Source organism: Amphibalanus amphitrite, unplaced genomic scaffold (assembly GCF_019059575.1).
Source record: "Amphibalanus amphitrite isolate SeventyFive unplaced genomic scaffold, NRLGWU_Aamphi_draft 000789F_arrow, whole genome shotgun sequence".
Lineage (NCBI taxonomy): Eukaryota > Metazoa > Arthropoda > Thecostraca > Balanomorpha > Balanidae > Amphibalanus > Amphibalanus amphitrite.
In genome coordinates, this window is record NW_024882283.1 from 310,697 (window position 1) to 331,626 (window position 20,930).

A 20,930-nucleotide genomic window follows, 5' to 3' on the forward strand; every position below is an offset into this window, starting at 1 on the left:
GACAAATATCAAAACATACATTTCCGCTGATAAGAGCAAGATCAAAACCAGTTCTGCTGAGTATCAGGAACTTGGTGAATCACCATGCTCGAAGGGCATGCACAAGTAAGATAATAGTGCAAGGATAACTATTTGGCCTTTTATTGTAAAAACATTTGCTAGCATATCATTGTATAAATGCATATCAACATACTCCGTCCAAAAGGGCTCTGGGATATAAGGGGCAGGCAAACGATGAAACCTGAATGAAACACATTGTTTATTTTTCGCGTAAATTACCGCTTTTCCAGGTCGATGAGATGATAGGTATAAACCGCGCACCAATAAGTCCTTTGCCATGTCAGTCACGTGCTATATCCCATTATGCTTACCCGGTACAAATATGAAGTCAAATAGTGCGATAGTTCGAAATTGTACGCAGTGATCCCAAGATATGGAGGTAATATTCTAGGGCCTCAAGCCCTTTTAATTACATCCATGATCGAGGGATTAATTGGGGTCAGGGGGTTTCCGGCGGCCCTTGCAAAATGGAAGGCCCTAGCCCCGAAGAACAAATGGAGGTCGAAAATGTGGGGCGGACCATTAGTTTCCAGTCCATGCACGCTCTCAATGAGCTAAGGCAGCAAAAATTACTCTGTGATGCCATAATACGGCTAGAAGATGGCAGTGCATTTTCCATCCATCGTGCGCTTATGTCGGCATGCAGCCCATACTTCAGGTGAGTGCAAGCTATAACAGCTTCCTGGGTGTGCAAGACTAGGATTCACCTTTCTATGGGCTGGCATATTTTTCAAAGTAAATGTTGAATGAAGGCAGCTGAAGCTAGTATAGATGCACAAAAGCACTAACTTTTCATTAAAATTTTGATAAAACTTCCTGTTGTTACATCGAATCTTTCCGAGCAGTCGTAGGTATATTGTCCACTTATTGGTCATCTGACTGGAAAATTAGAACCGTGGCCATGCAATGCACGGCCAAGGTTATGCAACATCTTAGAAGATCTTCAACATATTAATCAATATTTAAATAGAAACATACTTAAAACGTGATATCAACTTCCACAGCGTCTTTATCCCGGCCTAGCCCGGGGGTAGGTAATCCCAATCACCGCAACCCGGGGAGGGTGGATGTGCGAAAAACGCCCCCCCCCCCGTCTAACTCCGTAAATTCGTGAACAAATGTGGTGTCAAACAAAAGGTCTTTACAAGACAATTCTAAAACACCTAAAAAATTTTACCTCAGGTCAATTTTCAAGGTCAAAGGTCAAGTTCAAGGGCAAAAACTGGCATATGTGATTGTGTAGTGATGACAAAGTAAGCGTTTCAAAGGACGGCAAGATAATGAAACCGGCAAGAATGGGTGTCAAGCAAAAGAAGACAATCTAAGGATTCCGATAATGGGCCCAACATTCAAGGTCAAGGCCAAGGTCACTCTCAAAATTGACCTCAAACTTTGCATTTTTCGTATATCTTGTATAGGTACTAGATTCCAAGAGGATTTGGAATGTTGTAAAGCTTAACAGGCCCCTATTTGTGGTTCATCTCACGATATAAAGCTGCTTCAAGGTCAAGGTCACGGAAGAGTATCCTTGTTAGAGGACAAAGGCTATTTCACTGATTCAAGTCAGCCGCAACAATTGAAACAATTTTGCCTTTCTGAGGCTATAATTGAATGCTTAGAGCAAACGGTATGCCAGATTCGTGATCAGCGCCTACGAATATATCATGTACGACCTTTCATGTGTCAAGGTCAACCAACGAACATTCCAGGTCACATGAGGTCAACATAAATATTGACCTTTTCTAAACAAAATATACGTCATTCGACACGGCTTGACAAGACAAATGCGTTGGTTCGAGTGCCGTAGCTCTATAACCATTTTTGTAGAAGCTATTCGCGAAAAAGTAAAACCCCAGCTCGGGGTAACAAATTTACTTCATTTTTTTAATGACAACCGTACTGTTTTTACAACAACGATGCTAGGAGAAAGACGGTAAAATTAGATTGATCAAACTTGATTTTTAGTACTGTTTCTATTAAACATAAAAAGGAGACACTATTGCTGAGGGACATCCATTTTCGCCTAAAATACTTACAAAGCATAAAACATTATTACGGTCCTGAGGCTTACAGTTAATTCGGTTACTTCAAGATTTATCTAAATAAGATTAAAGGCCGATTAAGTTTACATTTGTTCAATTATCGACTTATTGGTGAGATATGTCTTATAACAACTGGAGAAACGTCAGATTGATAGAGGGACATGGGCCTTTGCTTGTGGATATCTATGGTAAAATATAAAATGAAGACACTTGATTTTTTTTTTTGACGAGAAGGTATTTTGCGAGCATAAATATAGTATGTAATCCTTGTCCACAGGCAACATTTTAAATAATTCAAATGTAACTGAGAAGCTTATGCCGATTTAAACGGTCGTTCATGAAAAAGGAACATCGCAGGTCAATGACCGAGCCAAAACGTGTCCCAACATTGACATGACATTGATTTACAACTTGTGAAAAAAATGACAAGATTTCCCCCAAACTTTGAATGAAGCGTATTTTGCGTGATTGCGATAAAAAATAGGTTTGTATTTTGCTTTAATACGACACTGCTCTCTGTGAAGTTATCCATAAAATTGGGGAAAGTGGATTCAGAAGCCTCAGATTGATGAGCCATTGAACGAGTGCATATTCTTTTCCTGTAAATTCTTTCAATGCTCGTCATGCCTACTTTGCAGTTTTTTCTCGTAGAATGAGCAAGAGCACGTTTTCACCGTAAACGTTATTTGTTGTGCAGGTAACAATACCGATTGATGCGTTGTATTGCTCTTTTTTGTTTCAGGGCTCTCTTTACAACCTCCCTTCACGAAAACGAAAGAACCGACATCCTCATACGCGACGTTTCCTTTGAAGCGATGCGACTTGTCATTGAATACGCCTACACTCGTAACACCCTGGTGGACGCGGATAACGTAGAGATGCTGTTGCGGACGGCCGATTATTTCAACATCGAGGGAATGCTCAAAGACTGCTGCAGCTTTCTGATGACGGAAATCGGTCCAAGAAATTGCTTCGGGATAAAGAAATTCGCCAGGTATGTTACCCATACTTTGTTATGTTTAGATATGAATGGTGCGGCGGCTATCGGGGCTTACACTGAAGATTAAAGCTTGGATTAACCCTCGCCCTGGCAGGGCATTTTTCATAACACGGCCTGGCAGGGGGGGGGGTCAATGCGACCCCCCCCCCCCCTCGCGATTGGCTCCTATGGCACCTAGAAACACCAAATTTGGTAGGTAGGTGGGCCCCCTGGAGTTCTCGCCCCTGTGCAAATTTGGTTGCTCTAGGTCAATATTTAGGGGGGTTTTGGGGGGTATAAATGTAAAAATTTCGCTAAAAACAGGTCAAAAGTTTTTCGCTTATAACTTTTGATCTAATTAAGATAGAGCAAAAAGAAAAGCACCAGTGAACTCAGCACGTCAAGGCGCGTCGAATGATATACTTTTTAGCTTGCTTAACTGTACTTAAAGTTTTTCTTAAATTTTAAGTAAACTTAAATTAATAAATTAAGTTAAAGTTAACCAAATTGCATCATATCGCATATCATTCGATTCGGCTGATCACCAGGAACACAATGATACCATTTTTTAAGCTCTAGCGTCATTATGTGCCAAGTTATTGGCAAAAACGTCATTTGACCTCAGTTGACCTCATTTGACCTGACCTATGGATAAGTACACCAAACAAAGAAGCACCAAGTGACCTGCTGTTAAGTACTGTGGTTTCAAAGCACAAAAGTGATAGAACGAAGCGGATATCTCCAGTATTTTCCGAATTTAGTATTTTCCCATAGGCTTAACATTACGACGTAATGACCTCTAACTGACCTCAGGTCAGTGACCTCGAAAAAACCCGAACTATATGTTATACAACCCGGTGACCTTAGCACATCGTGAAAGTTTGAAGGAAATCAGTGCAAAACTGTGAGTTGGACAGGTGCAAAAAGAAAATTGAAATTTGACCATGACCTTGTACCGGTTTTTCTGACCTGGTGACCTGACCTAAGGTCACCCGGACCTGAAATTTTCAGGTCATATGTAAAAAGGTTGCCCCATAGGCTGTGCCAAATTTGGCGGCGCTGCGCGCCGCCGTTTTTACGCTATCTTCAAAAAACCTTAGGGGGGGTCGCATCGACCCCCCCCTGCCAGGGCGAGGGTTAAAGTGAATGCTTATGATTCTGCGAGCTATTTTGCGGCAATTCGTCTGACATAAGAGTGATTATATTGTTAGAATCGTGTGGATATTTATCGGAAGCTGCCTTGATATGACCAAAATGACAATGAACATACCTTTTTCACAGTTTTTACGGCTGCGTAGAACTTGAAAGGGAAATCCACAATTACATCATGAGAAACTTTGTTGATATTGCTCATGCCCCTGATAATGAAGAGCTACTAAATCTCCCTGCGGACGAAATGTGCGAGATTCTCGGCGCCGATAACCTGAACGTGAAAAACGAGGAAGTCGTTTGGGAAACAATGCTCAACTGGATTGAAAGGGATCCTCAGAATAGAAAACAACATATTCACAAGTTGATGAAACAGATCAGACTTGGACTTCTAGAAACGTCATATTTCGTCGAAAAGGTATTTTTCAGACGATAAAAACGATAAAGCTTTCAACTAAAGCTAAGTCATGCATTCTTCACCAACAACTGTAGCGTTGTTGTTGTTTTTTTTTTGTCAACGACTCCTGGACAAGTCTGTATTGTATCTTTTATGACATGCCCGAAATATGGTTACCGTCTGTGATGGTTTTCAAGCCGAGCTTACATTTTTTTGTGGCGGCAGGTGAAAAACCATCCGTACGTAATCGAAAACGAGGACTGCCGCCCGCTGATCATCGAGACGCTCAAGTTCATCTACGACCTGGAGATGATCACACAGAGGGACGGTGAGGTGACCACTCCGGAGCTGGCCAGGCCGCGCGTACCGCACGAGATTCTGTTCGCCATCGGCGGCTGGAGCGGCGGCAGCCCGACCAACTTCATCGAGACGTACGACACGCGCGCCGACAGATGGGTCAAGGTCAGACCTCAGTCCTAACGGTAACGACCGAAATGCGTCATTGACTTTGTTATTGGTGGCTTTTGGTAAAATGGATCTAAAACAGAGAGCTGCAGCAATCACCCTGCAAGATTTTTACTACCGCTGTCCAAAAACGTTATCAAATATTTAACCCGCGCACCGACGGGGGTCTGCGCCAACTTCGCACCGACGGGGGGGGGGGGGGCGGATGCAAGATAGCGACAAGCGGTAAACGGCATCGGATACGCACGGTCAAGATCTATAACTTTTACTAAGGTCATTTTCAGGTCAGGTCAAAGATGACGTCACAGGGGTCAAAAAGTCAAAATGGCGGCGCTAAATATGGAGAGAGTTGTTCTCGAATAACTTTCGAATTAGTCAAGATAGGAACAAACTAAGGGCATCATCGTAATCCTCTCGTCAATCCGCATCGAATGATATATATGTTGACCTCGAAAGGTCAAGGTCAAAGGTTGACCTCAGGTCACGTGACCTCGAGGTCATCATGTATATCATTCGATGCGTCTTGACGAGCTGAACACAATGAGACCATCCGCGCGGCTGTATCTTGTTCCTGTACGGATTTATTGGCAAAAAACCTTTGGTGACCTTTGATGACGTCACATGACCTTACAGCTGCCCAAGAGCAAAACTGACCTCAAGGTAGTGAAGGTTGATCGTATATGAAGTCATGTATGGTATATGGGGCCATTCCGACCCGTTTTAGTGGTAAAAACAGGGAGTTGATTTTTCCCCCATTGACTTATAATGGGGAGGTCGCGAAATTGACCTGACCTTAGGTCACCGATATCAAAATTCCGAGATATACAGATTGTAGCTACTAATGACCTAATAACATCCTGCGACTTTCAAAGGCCTCCGACATCTACTGTAGCTCTGGCACGGTGACAAAGTTGCAAAAAAGTGATTTGAGGTTGGGTCATTCAAAGTGACCTGGTGACCTGACCTTGAAAGGTAGAAGGTTCAAACTTGCACACCATGTGTAAAATTGATGAGGGAATAGTCATACCAAATTTTGCGGCGCTACGCGCCGCGGTTTTCCCGCTATTCGCGAAAAACCTCAGGGGGCGGATATCCGCCCCCCCCGTCGGTGCGCCGGTTAAAGCCACGAGTATACCATGATCAAGGGTAAATTATAAGGCGAGGAGAATAGTCATTTTGATGGTATTATGACGCAGGGGGGAGGGGGCACTCTGCCATCTCAAATGCTATAACGACTTGCTCATATATGTACTATGATCCGATAACCGTCTGGCCACTGTTGATCACCGAAGCTCCTATGGCTCCTCCCTGTGCTGCCAGGTGAAGGAGGTGGATCCGTCGGGACCACGCGCCTACCACGGCACGGCCGTCATCGGCTTCGACATCTACGTCATCGGCGGCTTCGACGGCATGGACTACTTCAACTCGTGTCGCTGCTTCAACGCCGTGACCAAACAGTGGCGCGAAGTGGGACCAATGAACGCCAGAAGGTCAGTGCCGATGGCCACTGTGTCGCGGGCGGTGTCCTGCCGCATGCATGTAGATTGTAGAGTATCAAATAATGATTTGTTTATTATTATTATTATTATTGTTTATTCAGCATCGTCATGCGACAAAAAGATACATACCCCCCCCCCCCACCCACCCACACACACAGTTAATCAGCACTCAGGAGGTTAGTAGTCTTAACAGGCGCCGCGAGGCCTGACAGTTGCTTGCCAAAACCTTCTTCAAACTGTCTATAAGACCGCTTTCTTGGAGTGGTGCCCGGACTATGTCGTGATCGACGTACCCAGCAGCGATGTGCATGATAGCGCCGAAATTCCCACCACACAGATTATATACGTGGCCAATAAACGACCCATCCAACTGATCGGGGTACGTAGCAAGTCTGGCCAGTCCAGTGACGTAGGCTTGGCGAAGACGGTGGTCAGCGCGGAAAGCATTACGGAATGCGCGAAGGGCATCACCTCGCAGCACCTCACCGATGCGAGGCACCCCAGCAGCAATCAAAAGAGCCGTGTGGTGCGCAGAACGCGGCAGACCCAGCGCTGCCTTGATCAGCGAAGCCTGTCGCGAGTCTAGACGCTCAATGTCGGCGGAACTGAGGGGAGCCGTCTCACAGCCGAAGATCAGTGCCGGCAGCACTACTGTCTTCCAGAGGAAGATTTTGTCAGCAGCAGTCAGGCGGTTGGTGAAATTGCCCAGGGGTGTGAGGCCATAGAATGATGCACAAGCACGCCTGATGCGCTGAGCCACGTGGCTGTCTGTGCTGAGGTTGTCATCAAGCACCGTACCGAGGTGCTCGGTCGTCTGCCGGATCTGCAGCTGCTGTCCTGACAGTGTCCACCTCGGTGTGCTCGTGAATAGTTCCTGTCCAAATATAATACAATGGCTCTTGGTTTTTCCCGGTTCAGGGTGAACGAAGTCGAGGCGCCAAGTAGCCGCGAATTCTCCCACCATCTGCAGCATTGCACCGAGGTCACGCGCGTTCGCAGATATAAGGAGAATATCGTCAGCGTAGCAGATAGCGGGTACGTGCTGGCTGTGTAGATATGCTCCACGACCGCTGCGATCTAGGACCTCAATAAGAGGTAAGAGGAAGATGTTTGCAAGGGTTGGCGATAAGATGGCCCCTTGTCTGGTGCCCCTGCAGACCAGGAACGCTTCAGATGTGGCGCCACCAAAAGTCACCCTTGCAGAGAGGTGGCGGTACCAGGTGACCATGAGGCACCAGCAGTAGTCGCTAAGATAATCTTCCAGACGGAAGAACAGACCGTCATGCCATATTCGGTCAAAGCATTTCCTCGCGTCAAGGTTTGCGACAAAAACAGGAAGACCCCTGGCTCGATTCTGCTGTATGGTCTCTCCAGCCAACAGAGACGCTTGCATGGTGCCCCGATTGGAGATAAAACCAAACTGCAGATGATGAGGTTCAAATGAGGCGTTCAGTTCGTCTAGCACTAACAGCTCGAGCAGCTTAGATGCGCAGGTTGTGATTGAAATCGGTCGATAGTTGTCCAAGCAGTTAGGGTCCGATTGAGATTTCTTCAACACGGGTACAATAACGCTGTCAGCGAAGGTAGCTGGCACGCTACACGTGGACAGGCAGACAGAGAGAAGGTGCGCCAGAGCTGACAGGAGACAAGGCGACTGACCATAGAGAAGGTGCTCCGCCGTGATGCCGTCTATACCAGGTGCCTTCCCACGCTGTAACCGGTGAATGAGGCCTGCTACTTGTCCAGCTGAAACCGTTCTTTCGGATGCATCGTTACGGATTCTCCTTAGTCGAGAATCTACATGTTCAGCAATTTGGAGCTGGTCCAGAGTCAGTTGCCTGTGACTATCTTGGTGCACAGTCTGGAAGTGGGTGCGGAAGTCGGCGGCGGATAGATCAGAGGCCGACTTGAGTCCATTACGCCGTATCTGTTGCACACGTCGCCAGAAGGCTGTCAGATTTTTGTCACGGCGCAGCAGTCGGAGAGTGTGGGCCTCGCTCTCGATCCGCGTCACTGCTGCACGTCTGCGGGCGTGACGGTAAGCAGATCTTGCAGCCTGATAGCACTGTGCCACTGCTGAGAGGGTAGGACGGCCACAGTTTACCCATATCTGATGCCAGAAACGAGTGCGATCCCGCGCCACTGCCACATCAGGCGACCACCAGGGCTTCGGGGGACGTCGCGACTTGGAGCATCCGGCGATTCGCGCAGCGGTATGTATGCATCGTGTAATTGCTTCGTCAATCTCATCCGGGGTGGCACCGTTGGTGAGCTGACAAGCACCAATAAGCTCGTCCAGAGAAGACAAATATATCTGCAGTTTTTCTGGACAACTCCAATCTAGTACTTCTGAATGGATGGAACCCATATTCAGTGGAGGGCTGGAGACATCGAGACTGGTGCCAGCTGAGGCAGACGGCAGCACCACGCTGCAAAGGACCGGAAGATGTGGGCTCAGGTTGTCCACACAGGGGACTACGATGCGACAATCATGAACTTGAGGCACCAGACATTGCGGTACAGCGATGTGATCGATGTGCGATTGGCCGTCAGCTCGAGCATAGGTGTACGCCACTGGTTGCGAGAACCGGAACTCGGCGACTGTCAGTCCGCGGTCGTCCAATAAGTCTTGCATTAGAAGACTCAGCGGAGAGAAACCCCGAAGACGGTGCCAGCCCGGTGGGCGCAGTTCTGGTGACAGTGGCGGCAGAGCACAGTTAAAATCGCCTACAAGCACCACTGGAGCTGAGGGTCTTAGCGAAGAGAATAATGCATCAAGCTTCCCCGTCAGGATTGTGTACTCTTCAAAATTTACGGCAGATGAATTCCAGTACGGCATGTAGCAGCCAATTATCGTTATAAGAGGACGGCTCAGCTCCACAATCGTAACTCCACAGATACGAGAATCATTACACTCTACAGCGCGAAATGTGCGCCCCACTTGACGGCGGCAAACAAAAGCCACGCCACCGTGGGGTCTGCCATCTCCAGTCCCTGGTGGTAGTTCCATGGCGAATTCTTGAAATACCTGAAATTCTTCGGAGCTTAGAGAGGAGAGTGCATGCTCCAGATAAGCACCCTGGGCACGGGCTAGCCAGGTTTCGCATAAAAATAAGATATCACATTCAGGTATTAGACAGTCGGCGATATACTGCGCTCCTGCGAGAAATCCTTCGCAGTTATAAGTGCCCAGAGTGAGGCTCATGTTCAGAGTTACTTTTGCGTCCACAGCATTACGGCACTCCGCTCTGTCATGCTTCACAGCGGTGGCAGCAGGACAGGGATGGCCCCCAGGAGAAGCCATCTGGGCGCTATTCCCAGGAGGTGGCCTCTCGTGCGCGCTGATAGGGCCACCCACGGTATCCGGATCCGTCACATTGCGAAGCAGTCGCCCTCCAGCCGTTGCCACCGTGTGTGGCGCCTCCTGTAACGTGACGGGAGGCAGCTGGAACCCAGGGAGCGCCGGCGTCCTGTTCGCTGCCTCGACTAGGGGCGCCTGGGCGGTGAGAGGCGGCTGTTGCCCAGTGTCCGTCTCCATCACGGCGCTGATAGGTTGACACCCATGCATTGTCATCTTGGTGTCCATGGTATCTAGCTGGCACGAATGGTCCATAACGGCGCGGCCTTTCCTCTTCCCAGCCACCGTCATCATGTGTGGCGTTACTTCCGTCGCCGCCGACAGCGTCGACCGCGCTAGATGTACCGACGCCGTGAGTGCAGTCTCTGTTCGGGGCTCTGGAGCGCTGTGAGGTGACTGCTTCCCGGCGGGTCTCATCTTCGTCCCGGCGTTGGGCGGCCGCCGTCCAGGCAGTGTCACAGTGTTCAATGCCTCTGACCACATCACTGTAACGGCGCGGGGCCGTCGCCTGCCAGTTAGCATTGCCATGTTCAGTTCTTTTTGCAGCACTCCGGGTCGTCTGTGATCTTCCAGATGAGGCCGCAGGACGGCGAAAACGCTGTCCTCGGCGCCCAGTGTTCACAGGCTGAGGTAAAAGGCGCACAACCAGGCCAGTCGGCCAGCTGGACGGGTCCAATATACGATCGGTGTCCTCAGCATCAACCTCAATCTTGAACGCCTTGCTTACAGAGGCAGCAGGACCGCGGCGTGACACCCTTTGGAAATCATGGAGATTGCGAACAACCGTCCAGACCAGACTCCGCACGTCACTGTCAGCAACATCCACACGGAAGCCCTCCAGGATGAACTTCTCCTTCCGAGATTCTTGACGAGGCGGCTCCTGAATCAGAGCCGATGGGGGACCAGAGCCGGTCACCATGCTCTGTCGCCGTGTCGGGCCGCCTGGAGCCGCGGCAGACGTGTCGCTGGTCGGTGCCGCAGTCGGCACTGCTGCTTGACTGTGGTTCGCGGGCTGCGCTGTCCTACGCTCAGACACGGTATGCGTGTTCTGCTGCTCTGGCTCACTGTCTGAATCGCCGACCCGCCAATGCAGGGCACCAGCGATCGCCTCACCCAGGGCACGCAGATCCAAGTTGGCGGCAATCTCGCGGGCGGCGGTGCGGTCAGAGTGAGCCTCTTCAGTTACAGCAGTAGCATCATTAGTAGCGGACCTCGCATCGCTGTCATGTCGCCCCGGCTGCACCTGTAATCCAGGGGTGACTGGCCGGCGTGGCTGTGGGCCCTCACGGGCTAGCAGCCCCTCTACAAGGACCTTCAACTGATCAATCGTGTCATCTCTAGCAGCACATTCTCTGCGGAGACCAGTTATTTCCAGTTCCAGCTGTTTCAGACGAGTTTTGTAAGCATCCTGGGTAGCTTGACGAGCGTGAAGCTCCCTAATTTCATTCTCCATTCGCAGCTGGGTGGATATGATCGCCTCGAGTGACGAAGTTATCGCGCTGGGGCACGACATAGCAGAGTCCGAGGGCGCGCTCCGGGTGGGACCGGGGGGTGGCAGGGGATTGCGACCCGCTGGCTTCAGAGTGGCAGCATTAGCACGCTGTGTCAGCATACCTTGAGCCGCCGAGTAGCCCAAGGTCCAGCAGTCATCCGCTAGGCCAGCCAAGTTGCCGGTAACACGGCGGCAGAGAGGACGGCCGGCGACAGCCGGGATGACCGAAGACAGCGCAGCATGCAGCAGTTCTCGGAGCTCTCTCAGGTCGGGTTCGTCCATGGATGCCATGATACAGCACACCGCAGCTGGGTCGTAGCGCCCACTGAAAATGCAATCCGACTCAGCGATTAGACGTTTCTTGTCGGCTGACGTCGCACTAGTGGGGATCAGCTGGTCCAGGGTCGGCGCCCTCGCGCTCGTCGCCACCCTGTCGTGGGATGCTTTGTCGTCATTCTCGCCGGTATGCGTAGAGTTAGTCGCACTCGTCAGCTGTTCGGGGGTCGCGGTAGGCTGATTGGTGAGAGGAGAGGTAGGACAAAAAATGCTCTTCGGTACAGTTTCTTCAGCGTCCGTAATCGTTGATGCTACGATTTTCGCCTTGCTTATCCTGCCCCGTTTGGTCTTTTTCGCCACAACCCATTCTCCCACTGTTTGATCGTAGCCATTAACCGAGGTGTCAGAGTCTGACATTATTGGCTATAAGGATCTCTCTTCAGAACTAGCACGAGACTTACTACTAAAAATCTAGAGCAGAACTAACGCGGTGGTGAGTCTAAAATTTCAAAACTGGGTCAAAATAATCATTTTTTTTTAAGCCTATAATTCAATTATTTCACCATTCAACTCAACTGCAAATACCACCAAAATATTCTACGTTAAATTAAGATTCGTTTCATATTCGTTTCATTCGTTATATATGGGATGTTCAATGTCATCTGACGGTTGGAGACAGGCGAGTTATCAGTAGTTGGGATGTTTGATTTACGTAGCAAAAAAATGCGGTGTTTTGATGAGATCATCGTGTCTGTCTGTAGGATCAATCGTTGTGAATTGGACTGCTACAGCACAGATATCGGGCATCAAAAGCGAACTGCTTATATTTCGTAACTATTATTGTTATATAGAAATCGCTCGAGAGCAGCAACAAGACTGTATAGTTGCATCCTATGCTGGCAGATGCTACGTCAGCGTGGGTATTTTGGACGGCTACATTTACGCGATGGGCGGCTACGACGGCCACCACCGTCAGAACACGGTGGAGCGCTACAACCCCCGTACCAACCAGTGGTCCATGGTGGTGCCCATGCACATGCAGCGCTCCGACGCCTGCGCCACTACCCTCAATGGTTCGTAGCGGCCTTTCAGAGCGCAGTTGAACATTTTCCATAGTGCAGCATACGAGTAGATGCATTGCATAATGTTCATTTGTTGCTCATTTTTCATTGCACGCTGGTTTACATGCAACATTAATTAGTATTTAAAATCAGCTGATTTCTTTATCCGAATGTAACGAATGCAAGGAGCGTTAGAATGTAATTTTCTGGCTCATCTTTCAAAACAGGAAAATTGCACCGTCAATTACTTTAGAAACATTATTCCCTGTCAACGCCGCACCAGTCCCCGGCATGTCATGTCACCTAACACAGTTTTTGGTTAGGGAAGATCTACATCGCGGGCGGCTTCAACGGCCAGGAGTGCATGAACTCGAGTGAGATGTTCGACCCGGAGACCAGCCAGTGGACAATGCTGGCGCCGATGCGGTGCCGGCGCTCGGGAGTCTCTTGCATCGGCTACCACAACCAGCTCTACGTGCTCGGTCAGTGGCCGCAGCCGCCGGACTGTTACAGTGTCAGGGTTAAAGATGGGGACTGGGGAATGGAATGGGAAAGGTGGGGAATAGGAGGCTCGGTCAGTGGCCGGGGCCCCCGCGGTATGCTGTCGTGCTGTCCGAGGGGTTTGTCGATAACGCGGCATTATGTCGATAATCTCTCACGGTGAAACTGTCTGGTTTATGAATGAATGAATGAATAAATAAATAAATAAATAAATAAATGAATGAATGAATGAATAATTGTTGAATGAATGAATGAATGAATGAATGAATGAATGAGTGAATAATTGTTGAATGTATGCATAAATGAATGAAGAGTTGCTGAATGAATTGAATCCAACAATTTGAAATGAAACCTTAGTTACACCGTATTTGGTGCTGGGAAGGAAGGAATATTGGTGCTCACATTGTTGGTCACTTTCAAAATAAGCTTTAGCTCTTAGTTTGTCAGTCAGCGTATCAATCAATTACACTGATTACTTCCTTCAAATTTACGAGTGTTGCAGGTGGATTCAATGGAATCTCGAGAATGTGCAGTGGAGAGAAGTATAACCCCGAGACGGAAACGTGGACTCCGATTCCGGACATGTATAATCCGAGGTCGAACTTCGCCATCGAGGTGATCGACGACATGATATTCGCCATCGGTGGATTCAACGGCGTAACGACCATCTATCACGTGGAGTGCTACGACGACAAGAACAGCGAATGGTAAGTGCTTTTTTTCTTCTGCAACTATTTAGCTTACAGTTTTCACCATGAGTCTTTGATTGCAGCATGGGCCGGACGCCATAGCAAAGTTTTTTTTTTAATTCGTCTCAACTTTCAACGATTCTAACAATTCGGTCCTTTGTAATTTATGGCTCAATATGGTTGGTCCTTTGTCTGTTGACAAAAATAGGTATTTGTTGAACATGAGCTACAAAAAAGCTATTGCGCGTTTATTGCGAAATGCTATGACTTTCGGTATTCCAGCTGCTTTGGGCAACTTCTAAACATCTTCATCTTCATCTTCGTGTTATCGGGGCAAGAGGCACGATGTCCTGTAGGGCCCGTTCTCGCCGATTTCCATAACTTCACTTAGTACTCAGTCTGTTACAGGAGTGGAGTACCAGATCGACTCCCAGTGTGCATCCAGCCTGTTCTTAAAGACGTTGACTGAGGGCGAATGTACAATTTCTGCTGGAAGCCCGTTCCAATCGTTAATACACCGCACAGAAAATGAATTCAGTCTGGCACGGCAGGTTGCACGAGGCTTCCGTAGTTTAACCCTCGCCCATGTAGGGGGGGGGTTGGTGCAACCCCCCCCTGAGGTTTTTCGGAAATAGTGCAAAAACGGCGGCGCGCAGCGCCGCCAAATTTTGGGTACCTTATGGGGCAAGCCTTGCGCATCTTTTGATAAAAAAAATTTGACCGGGTCATGTCAGGTCACGGAGTTATGACGTCACAAAGGGAACAGCCTCCGGCCGGATTTTCACAAACTGAGTGCCAACGCCCGAGGTTTCCTGCCGGTGGTACGGACATCGGTTGATGGATCGTGATGAAACTTCCCATGCATGTTGGGGCAAGTATTGGCTATCATATGGTATAAGAAACTTGACCGGGTCAGGTCAGGTCACGGAGCTATGACGTCACAAGAGGAACAGCGTTCGGTACTATTTTTGAAAAGCGCCCGAACCACTATTTTGCTAATTCTTGTCACCTCAATGGGAATATGCAGCAATATTAGCTTCTATAGGGAGCAAATGGACCTTCCAAATCCAAAAATACAATCAGATTTCAAAAATTTAAATTTTGATTTTTCGAATTTCCGCCGCCGACTGTGACCTTGCCGAGTTCCGGCGTTCCCAACGCGCCATTTTTAGAGCTAGGGAAACGAAATACATACCAAACGATAGAGAATTGATCAAGGAACACGATAGTGAAGGTTTCAAGTCGATATCTCCCACCGTTTTGCCGCAATCGCCGCGGAAAGTTGAAAAAAGTCTATTTTTCCGAAAATTTGACCTTTGACCGGTCAAAAGTAGGTCAAATGTTGACCTAGGACCAAAAAATATACCACCAATCGCGAGATCTCGGCGAGAGCAATCCGTTGGTCTTTTCCGCTAAGCTCTACGACGCTCCGTTTTCAAACGCCAAGGGGGGGGTCGCACCAACCCCCCCCCCTGCATGGGCGAAGGTGGCAGATCGCCGTTTACGGGCGAGGGTTAAGTGTGTGACCCCGAGTTCGCCTTTCAGGATTCGTTGCCAGAAGCTCTGAAGGATCAGTATCAACGTGGCCGTGCAGCATCTTGTATGCGTGAATCATATCCATGCGTCTACGCCGATAGTACAGTGACGGGAGCTTCAGTCTCTTCAGCCTTTCAGGATATGGAAGGTGGCGGATGCTCACCACTAGCCGGGTGGCTCTTCTTTGAACCCTTTCGACTGCCTTCTGATCAGCTCTATTGAACGGACCCCAAACAAGACTGCTGAACTCCAGGTGAGGCCGCACGAGAGATTTGAACAGAAGAGGCAGGGTAAATTCATCTAAAAAGGCGAAGGACCGGCGGATGACCGCAAGAACTTGAGACGCTTTGAAGACCGCCGTAGACGCTTGCTGTCGAAACTTCAAGATTGAGTCGACCTGCACACCCAGGTCTCTCTCGACTGACGTGTTTGTCAGTCTGTCCGACCCCATTTGAAATGAGTGGTGGTCCTTGGCTGCACCAACATGAAGCACTTTGCACTTATTCTCGTTAAATGGCAGCTGCCAAGTTCTAGACCATTCCACGAGGGCGTTCAGGTCTGCCTGCAGTGTCCGCACATCATGTTCAGAAGAGATGCCTGAGAACAGCTTTGTGTCATCTGCGAACATTCGCACATTTGAAGTGACAGCATCTGGCAAGTCATTGACATAGAGCAAGAAGAGCAATGGGCCCAACACTGAGCCTTGGGGCACACCACTGCGCACAGGGACCAAATCTGACAGGTTTCCATGTAGGGACACTTGCTGCATTCTGTCTTCCAGGAATGATTCAATCCAAGACAACACTCGGTCACCAATACCATAACAGCGCAGCTTGCCTATCAGTCTCTTGTGTGGGACGGAGTCGAACGCCTTTCGGAAGTCAAGGTAAATCACTTCGACCTCCGTCTTGTCCTCCAACAGGCGGCTCCATGAGTCTATAGAGTCAAGCAGTTGCGTATCACAAGATCGCTTCGGGCGGAAGCCATGTTGGTCCTTGGACAGCAGGTCATTTGACAGCAAATGGTCCATTAAACAATCACGAATGAGCGACTCGAGAATCTTACAGGGAACAGATGTGAGGCTGACAGGTCTATAGTTTCTTGGGTCTTCCTTTTCACCTTTCTTAAAGATTGGTATGACTTTACCGTGCTTCCAGTCTGCAGGAATAGACCCAGTTTCAAGCGATTTTCGGAACAGTAAGGTCAAGGGAAGGGAGAGAGGACCACTCAATTCCCTTAAAACGCGGGGGTGAATGTCATCAGCTCCTGGGGCACTATTGGGGTTCAGTGCTTTAAGCTTTTGCTTCACTGTGAAAAGGTTGACTGGTATATCGATCAGCGGCGGCCCTGTGTAACGGTTTGCTAGTTGTGGCACGACATCCGTTTTTTCAATAGTGAATGCGCCTGAGAAGACGTCATTCAGGAGCGAGGCCTTCTCTTTTTCCTCGCTAACAAGCTGGCCCTGGTCGTTTCTTAGATCACCAATACTTGATTTAACTTTACGGCGGCTGTTCACATATTTCCAAAAAGCCTTCGGGTTTTCTTTCATGTTTGCTGATATCTTAGCTTCAAAATCTTTCCTTAACTGGCGAGTCAATGTCCTAAGCTTATTTCTGCAAATCTTATATCTGCTATAGTCGATGGGGTCTTGCGTTCTCATGTACACTGACCACAGTACCTTCTTCTTCTTCTTGAGGTTTAGTGAACGGCTATTCATGTAAACGTTCTTTTTAGACTTGACGTTTCTTGCTTTGGGTATGCACTCACTCATCAGCGATTCAAGTTTGCTCCTAAACCACTTGTAACCCGCGTCTACACTCATGGTTGACAAACAGCTCCAGTCAACTGCATGTAGTTTTACACGCAAGGCCGTGAAGTCAGCGCGGTGAAAATTCCATTTCAAGCCGGCAGAAGAACATTTTTTGTTGTAACAGGCAATATCGCATTTCAGTAGCACATGATCACTCCTTCCTAATCCAGGACAATATTTGATCTTTGTTATCATATTCTCATCATTTGTAAACACCAAATCCAGTATACTAGGCCTACAACCCTCTCTAAATCTGGTAGGCTTGGTGACATGCTGGAACAGGAATGCATCCTGAACGGCAGACAAAAACTTGTTGGCAAAATGTGCTTCAGATGCGCTGCAAAAGTTGTTTTCCCAGTCAATCTGAGGAATGTTAAAATCCCCAACAATGAGCAGGTGAGTGTGCTTGAGAGAAATCGCATTTTGGAGTAAGCAAGACAAATCATCAACACTTCGATGGGGGTCGCCTGAGGGGCTGCGATAAATGCATCCGGCAAGTAGCACGTCGTTGTTTTCCAAGCACAATTGTACCCAAAGTTGCTCTTTAAATCTTGAATCTGGAAAATGTACGTTGGAAACTTTCAGTCGATGATGAATATAGATGCATATGCCTCGAATGCCAAGGTAATTGGTATCATCAAAGTTGGTGTGCACTTCATAACCAGGCACAGAGAACAAGACAAGGGGCACTGACGACATCCGCACCTTCGGTAGCGCTTCAGTGATGAAAATGATATCGGGATCTTCACCACAAATAGTCATGCACAAATCATCCCTCTTGTTCAACAATTGGTCCGCATTTGTGTACCAAATACGTAGGCACCGAGTGCCCTCAGAGACATTCTTCACGGGCAGTCACGCTTGCTGAGGTTCTGGAGGACAGCCATCAGACACCGTAACATCCAAAGATAACACACGGGAGGTATCGTTACGTGCTGATGCATCAGCTGGAACCAAGTCATGGGTTGCAGCCGACGACCGGACGACTGGCAAGGTAATGGATCTGGCACTGTCCCTTGCACTATCGAACCTCCGACCGGCTTGGGCATGTGAAACTGGCCTGTCATTGGAAATGATTCTCCCGTTGCGGATTACAAGGCTTTGTTCACCGGCTGCCCTGCGAGAGCGGAGCTCATTTCTCAACTTCCTAGAAGCCTCGCGCTCCACCTTAGTTTGGTCGGGGGAGAGGTATATGTTTCCCCATCGCACTGAATGGCGGAGCTGCGGGGCCATTTTCAGCAGTTCTTGCTTTATGTCCTCGTTCTCCAGCGTTACCACGAGCAGTCTGGGTTTGTCAGGGTTAGCCTTGCCGACCCGAAAGGATCTGGCCACGTTAACTCGTAGTCGAAAGGTTTCCTTGACCATCTCCAAAAATTGGTTGATGTCTTCCTGGGACCTCTGCTCCAAAGTTCCAGCCCTCGGCTCCGGGAGGTTGTGCAGGATGATGTTCTTTTTTCGCTTGTCTTTGTCGAAAAAGTCGTCAACGACTTTGGCTATACTTGGGACGTCGTTTGGAGGTGTGGCAGAGAGTGGCAAGGCTGACAGCTTAGCGGACACTTCACTTATAACTTCGGAGCACGAACCTCTCACTATTTCGGCATAGGTACTTTCCTGTGACTTTTTCTCGCTTATGCATCCTTCAATCAGCCTCATTCGATCACCTGCGGCTTTTTCTTGTTGTTTTAGGATAGCAGTGTTTTCCAGAATAGCCTGGTGCATTTCCTTCATCTGGCTCTCTACACTCGAGAATTGCGCATCCATCTTCTTTTCAATTGACACTTTTCCCTGCACAAGATTGCGGAAATCCTGCACGTGATCTTCACATTCCTCGCACAGCCAAAGGAGACCAAATCGAGTAATCGCTTTGTACGCCTCCTCCTCCAGGCCCTGGCAAGCTGGATGGTACCAGGTCATGCATATTTGGCATCTGATTGAACCAAAAACGTCGTTCGAAACCGATTTTCCGCAAGGCTTACCCTCGGATCCATTACAAATAACATTGCCCGTGACCTTTGGCACGCTTTTACTAGAGGGCAAGGCACCGGCTTTTTTGCCCTTTCTGTTCCTCTTACGCTTGTTCGCTACAACCCACTCTTCAAAGAATGGATCAAATCCTTCAATGAGTGAGGATGTCTCAGAATCTTCGCCAACAGAGTCGTTCATAATTCAGCTAATGGTATCTTGAAAACGAACAACTACTCTATTTAGCTGCACGAGCCTTCCTACGAAAATCAAGGGCACTTTGCCCTACTTTTACTGAGTTTTTTTAAACAAAGACTAGAAAAAAATCAACTTTTAGATGTAAGAATACAGACTCATCTTATACTTATATGACACAAAAGTATGTTCCATAGCATCTACGTTAAATTAGGAACATGCTAATATATAATACATTAATGAAAACAAGCTATTATCGGCTAAAATCCAAGTTTTCTAGAGCACAGCAAAACACGTCTGCACACTTCCAGGGCTCCTGCACACTTCCCAAAACAACTGGATTTCAATTTTCTTTATTCATTATAGGCATAGATCAATCATGCTATTTACCTGTTCGCCTCTAAACAACTTGATGCAAATCGGTCAGTCTTCAAAAGTTAATTTATTTCTCAGCACTAACCTACCCCTCATCTGACCGTCTGGTGTCCTCTCTTTACCGCAGGTATGAAGCAACCGACATGAACATCTATCGGTCGGCGCTGTCGGCGTGTGTCATCATCGGGCCGCCGAACGTCTCCGATTACATCCACAAACACAGAGACAAACTGATGGAGGAGAAACGACAGAAGCTGCTGGCGCTCCAGAACAACCAGCGAACCTGAGCGCCGAAACAAACAAATAAAAAACGACAACAAAGGGTTACTTTCGGTTCAGTTCGGCCAACATTTCGTGACAAAAGGGAAGGGTGTAAAATTTATTGTTAAATTGAATGCATATGAATAAATTTATACGTTAAATGAGGCTCATCTTTGAACAAGCTCTGAATTCGGCAGGTCCGTCGTCCTTCAGTGTTTTTACCTCACTACGCTGAAGTCCTGTATAAATCGCTCCGTGGCTGACACAAAAGTGCCTTAACGCCAATATAAATTTGCGCACAATTTTTACCGTATTGTATCGCACCGTACCCAGTCCGTTTTGTTCCTCAACCCATGTTTGGTATCAGCCGTTGCCGGGCTGCCTTTTCTGTCCAAACCAGAGTCCTGCAGCGCTGCCGGCTGAGACCATTATCCGGCCTCAGTGCGGGACCCGCCTGTATGACTCACCAGTCACCAGACCAGCCGAACCTCCTAGCCGCAGCTGCAGCGGCTGTGACGTCAGCGCCGGGCGCGCAGAGCACGGCTGAGGGGTGAGCCTCCCGACCGCCGGCCGCCGCACGCCCCGAGGGCATCAGGTCGCGGTCAGCAGGTCATTCACCGTCGGCAGAGTGTCTGGTAACCTGCTGCCAGCTGTGCGTTAGTAAATAGCGTCTTCAGCTGTCCAAATACACACAGGTGGCCGATCAAAACCCCGTAGAGCCGCCCTCGATTACCTAATAGAGATGCCAGTTTTGGCTGACCCTGATGCCCACCATTCAGTCAAACTTTATATAGTTCTGTAAACCTTTTATAATAAAGGTGTA

The 20,930-nt window shown here is 48.4% G+C and overlaps 1 protein-coding gene across 1 annotated transcript; it reads left to right on the forward strand.

The window, feature by feature from the left end:
- Positions 1 to 365: 365 nt before the first annotated feature.
- Positions 366 to 20,272, forward strand: LOC122366177 (kelch-like protein 10). The gene is made up of 9 exons (XM_043338118.1): positions 366 to 718; positions 2,845 to 3,096; positions 4,363 to 4,648; positions 4,853 to 5,089; positions 6,413 to 6,582; positions 12,621 to 12,790; positions 13,102 to 13,260; positions 13,782 to 13,986; positions 19,974 to 20,272. Exons 1-9 carry the CDS (start codon positions 528 to 530, stop codon positions 20,131 to 20,133), a joined length of 1,830 nt encoding a protein of 609 aa, XP_043194053.1. The 5' UTR covers positions 366 to 527; the 3' UTR covers positions 20,134 to 20,272.
- The last annotated feature ends 658 nt before the right edge of the window (positions 20,273 to 20,930 follow it).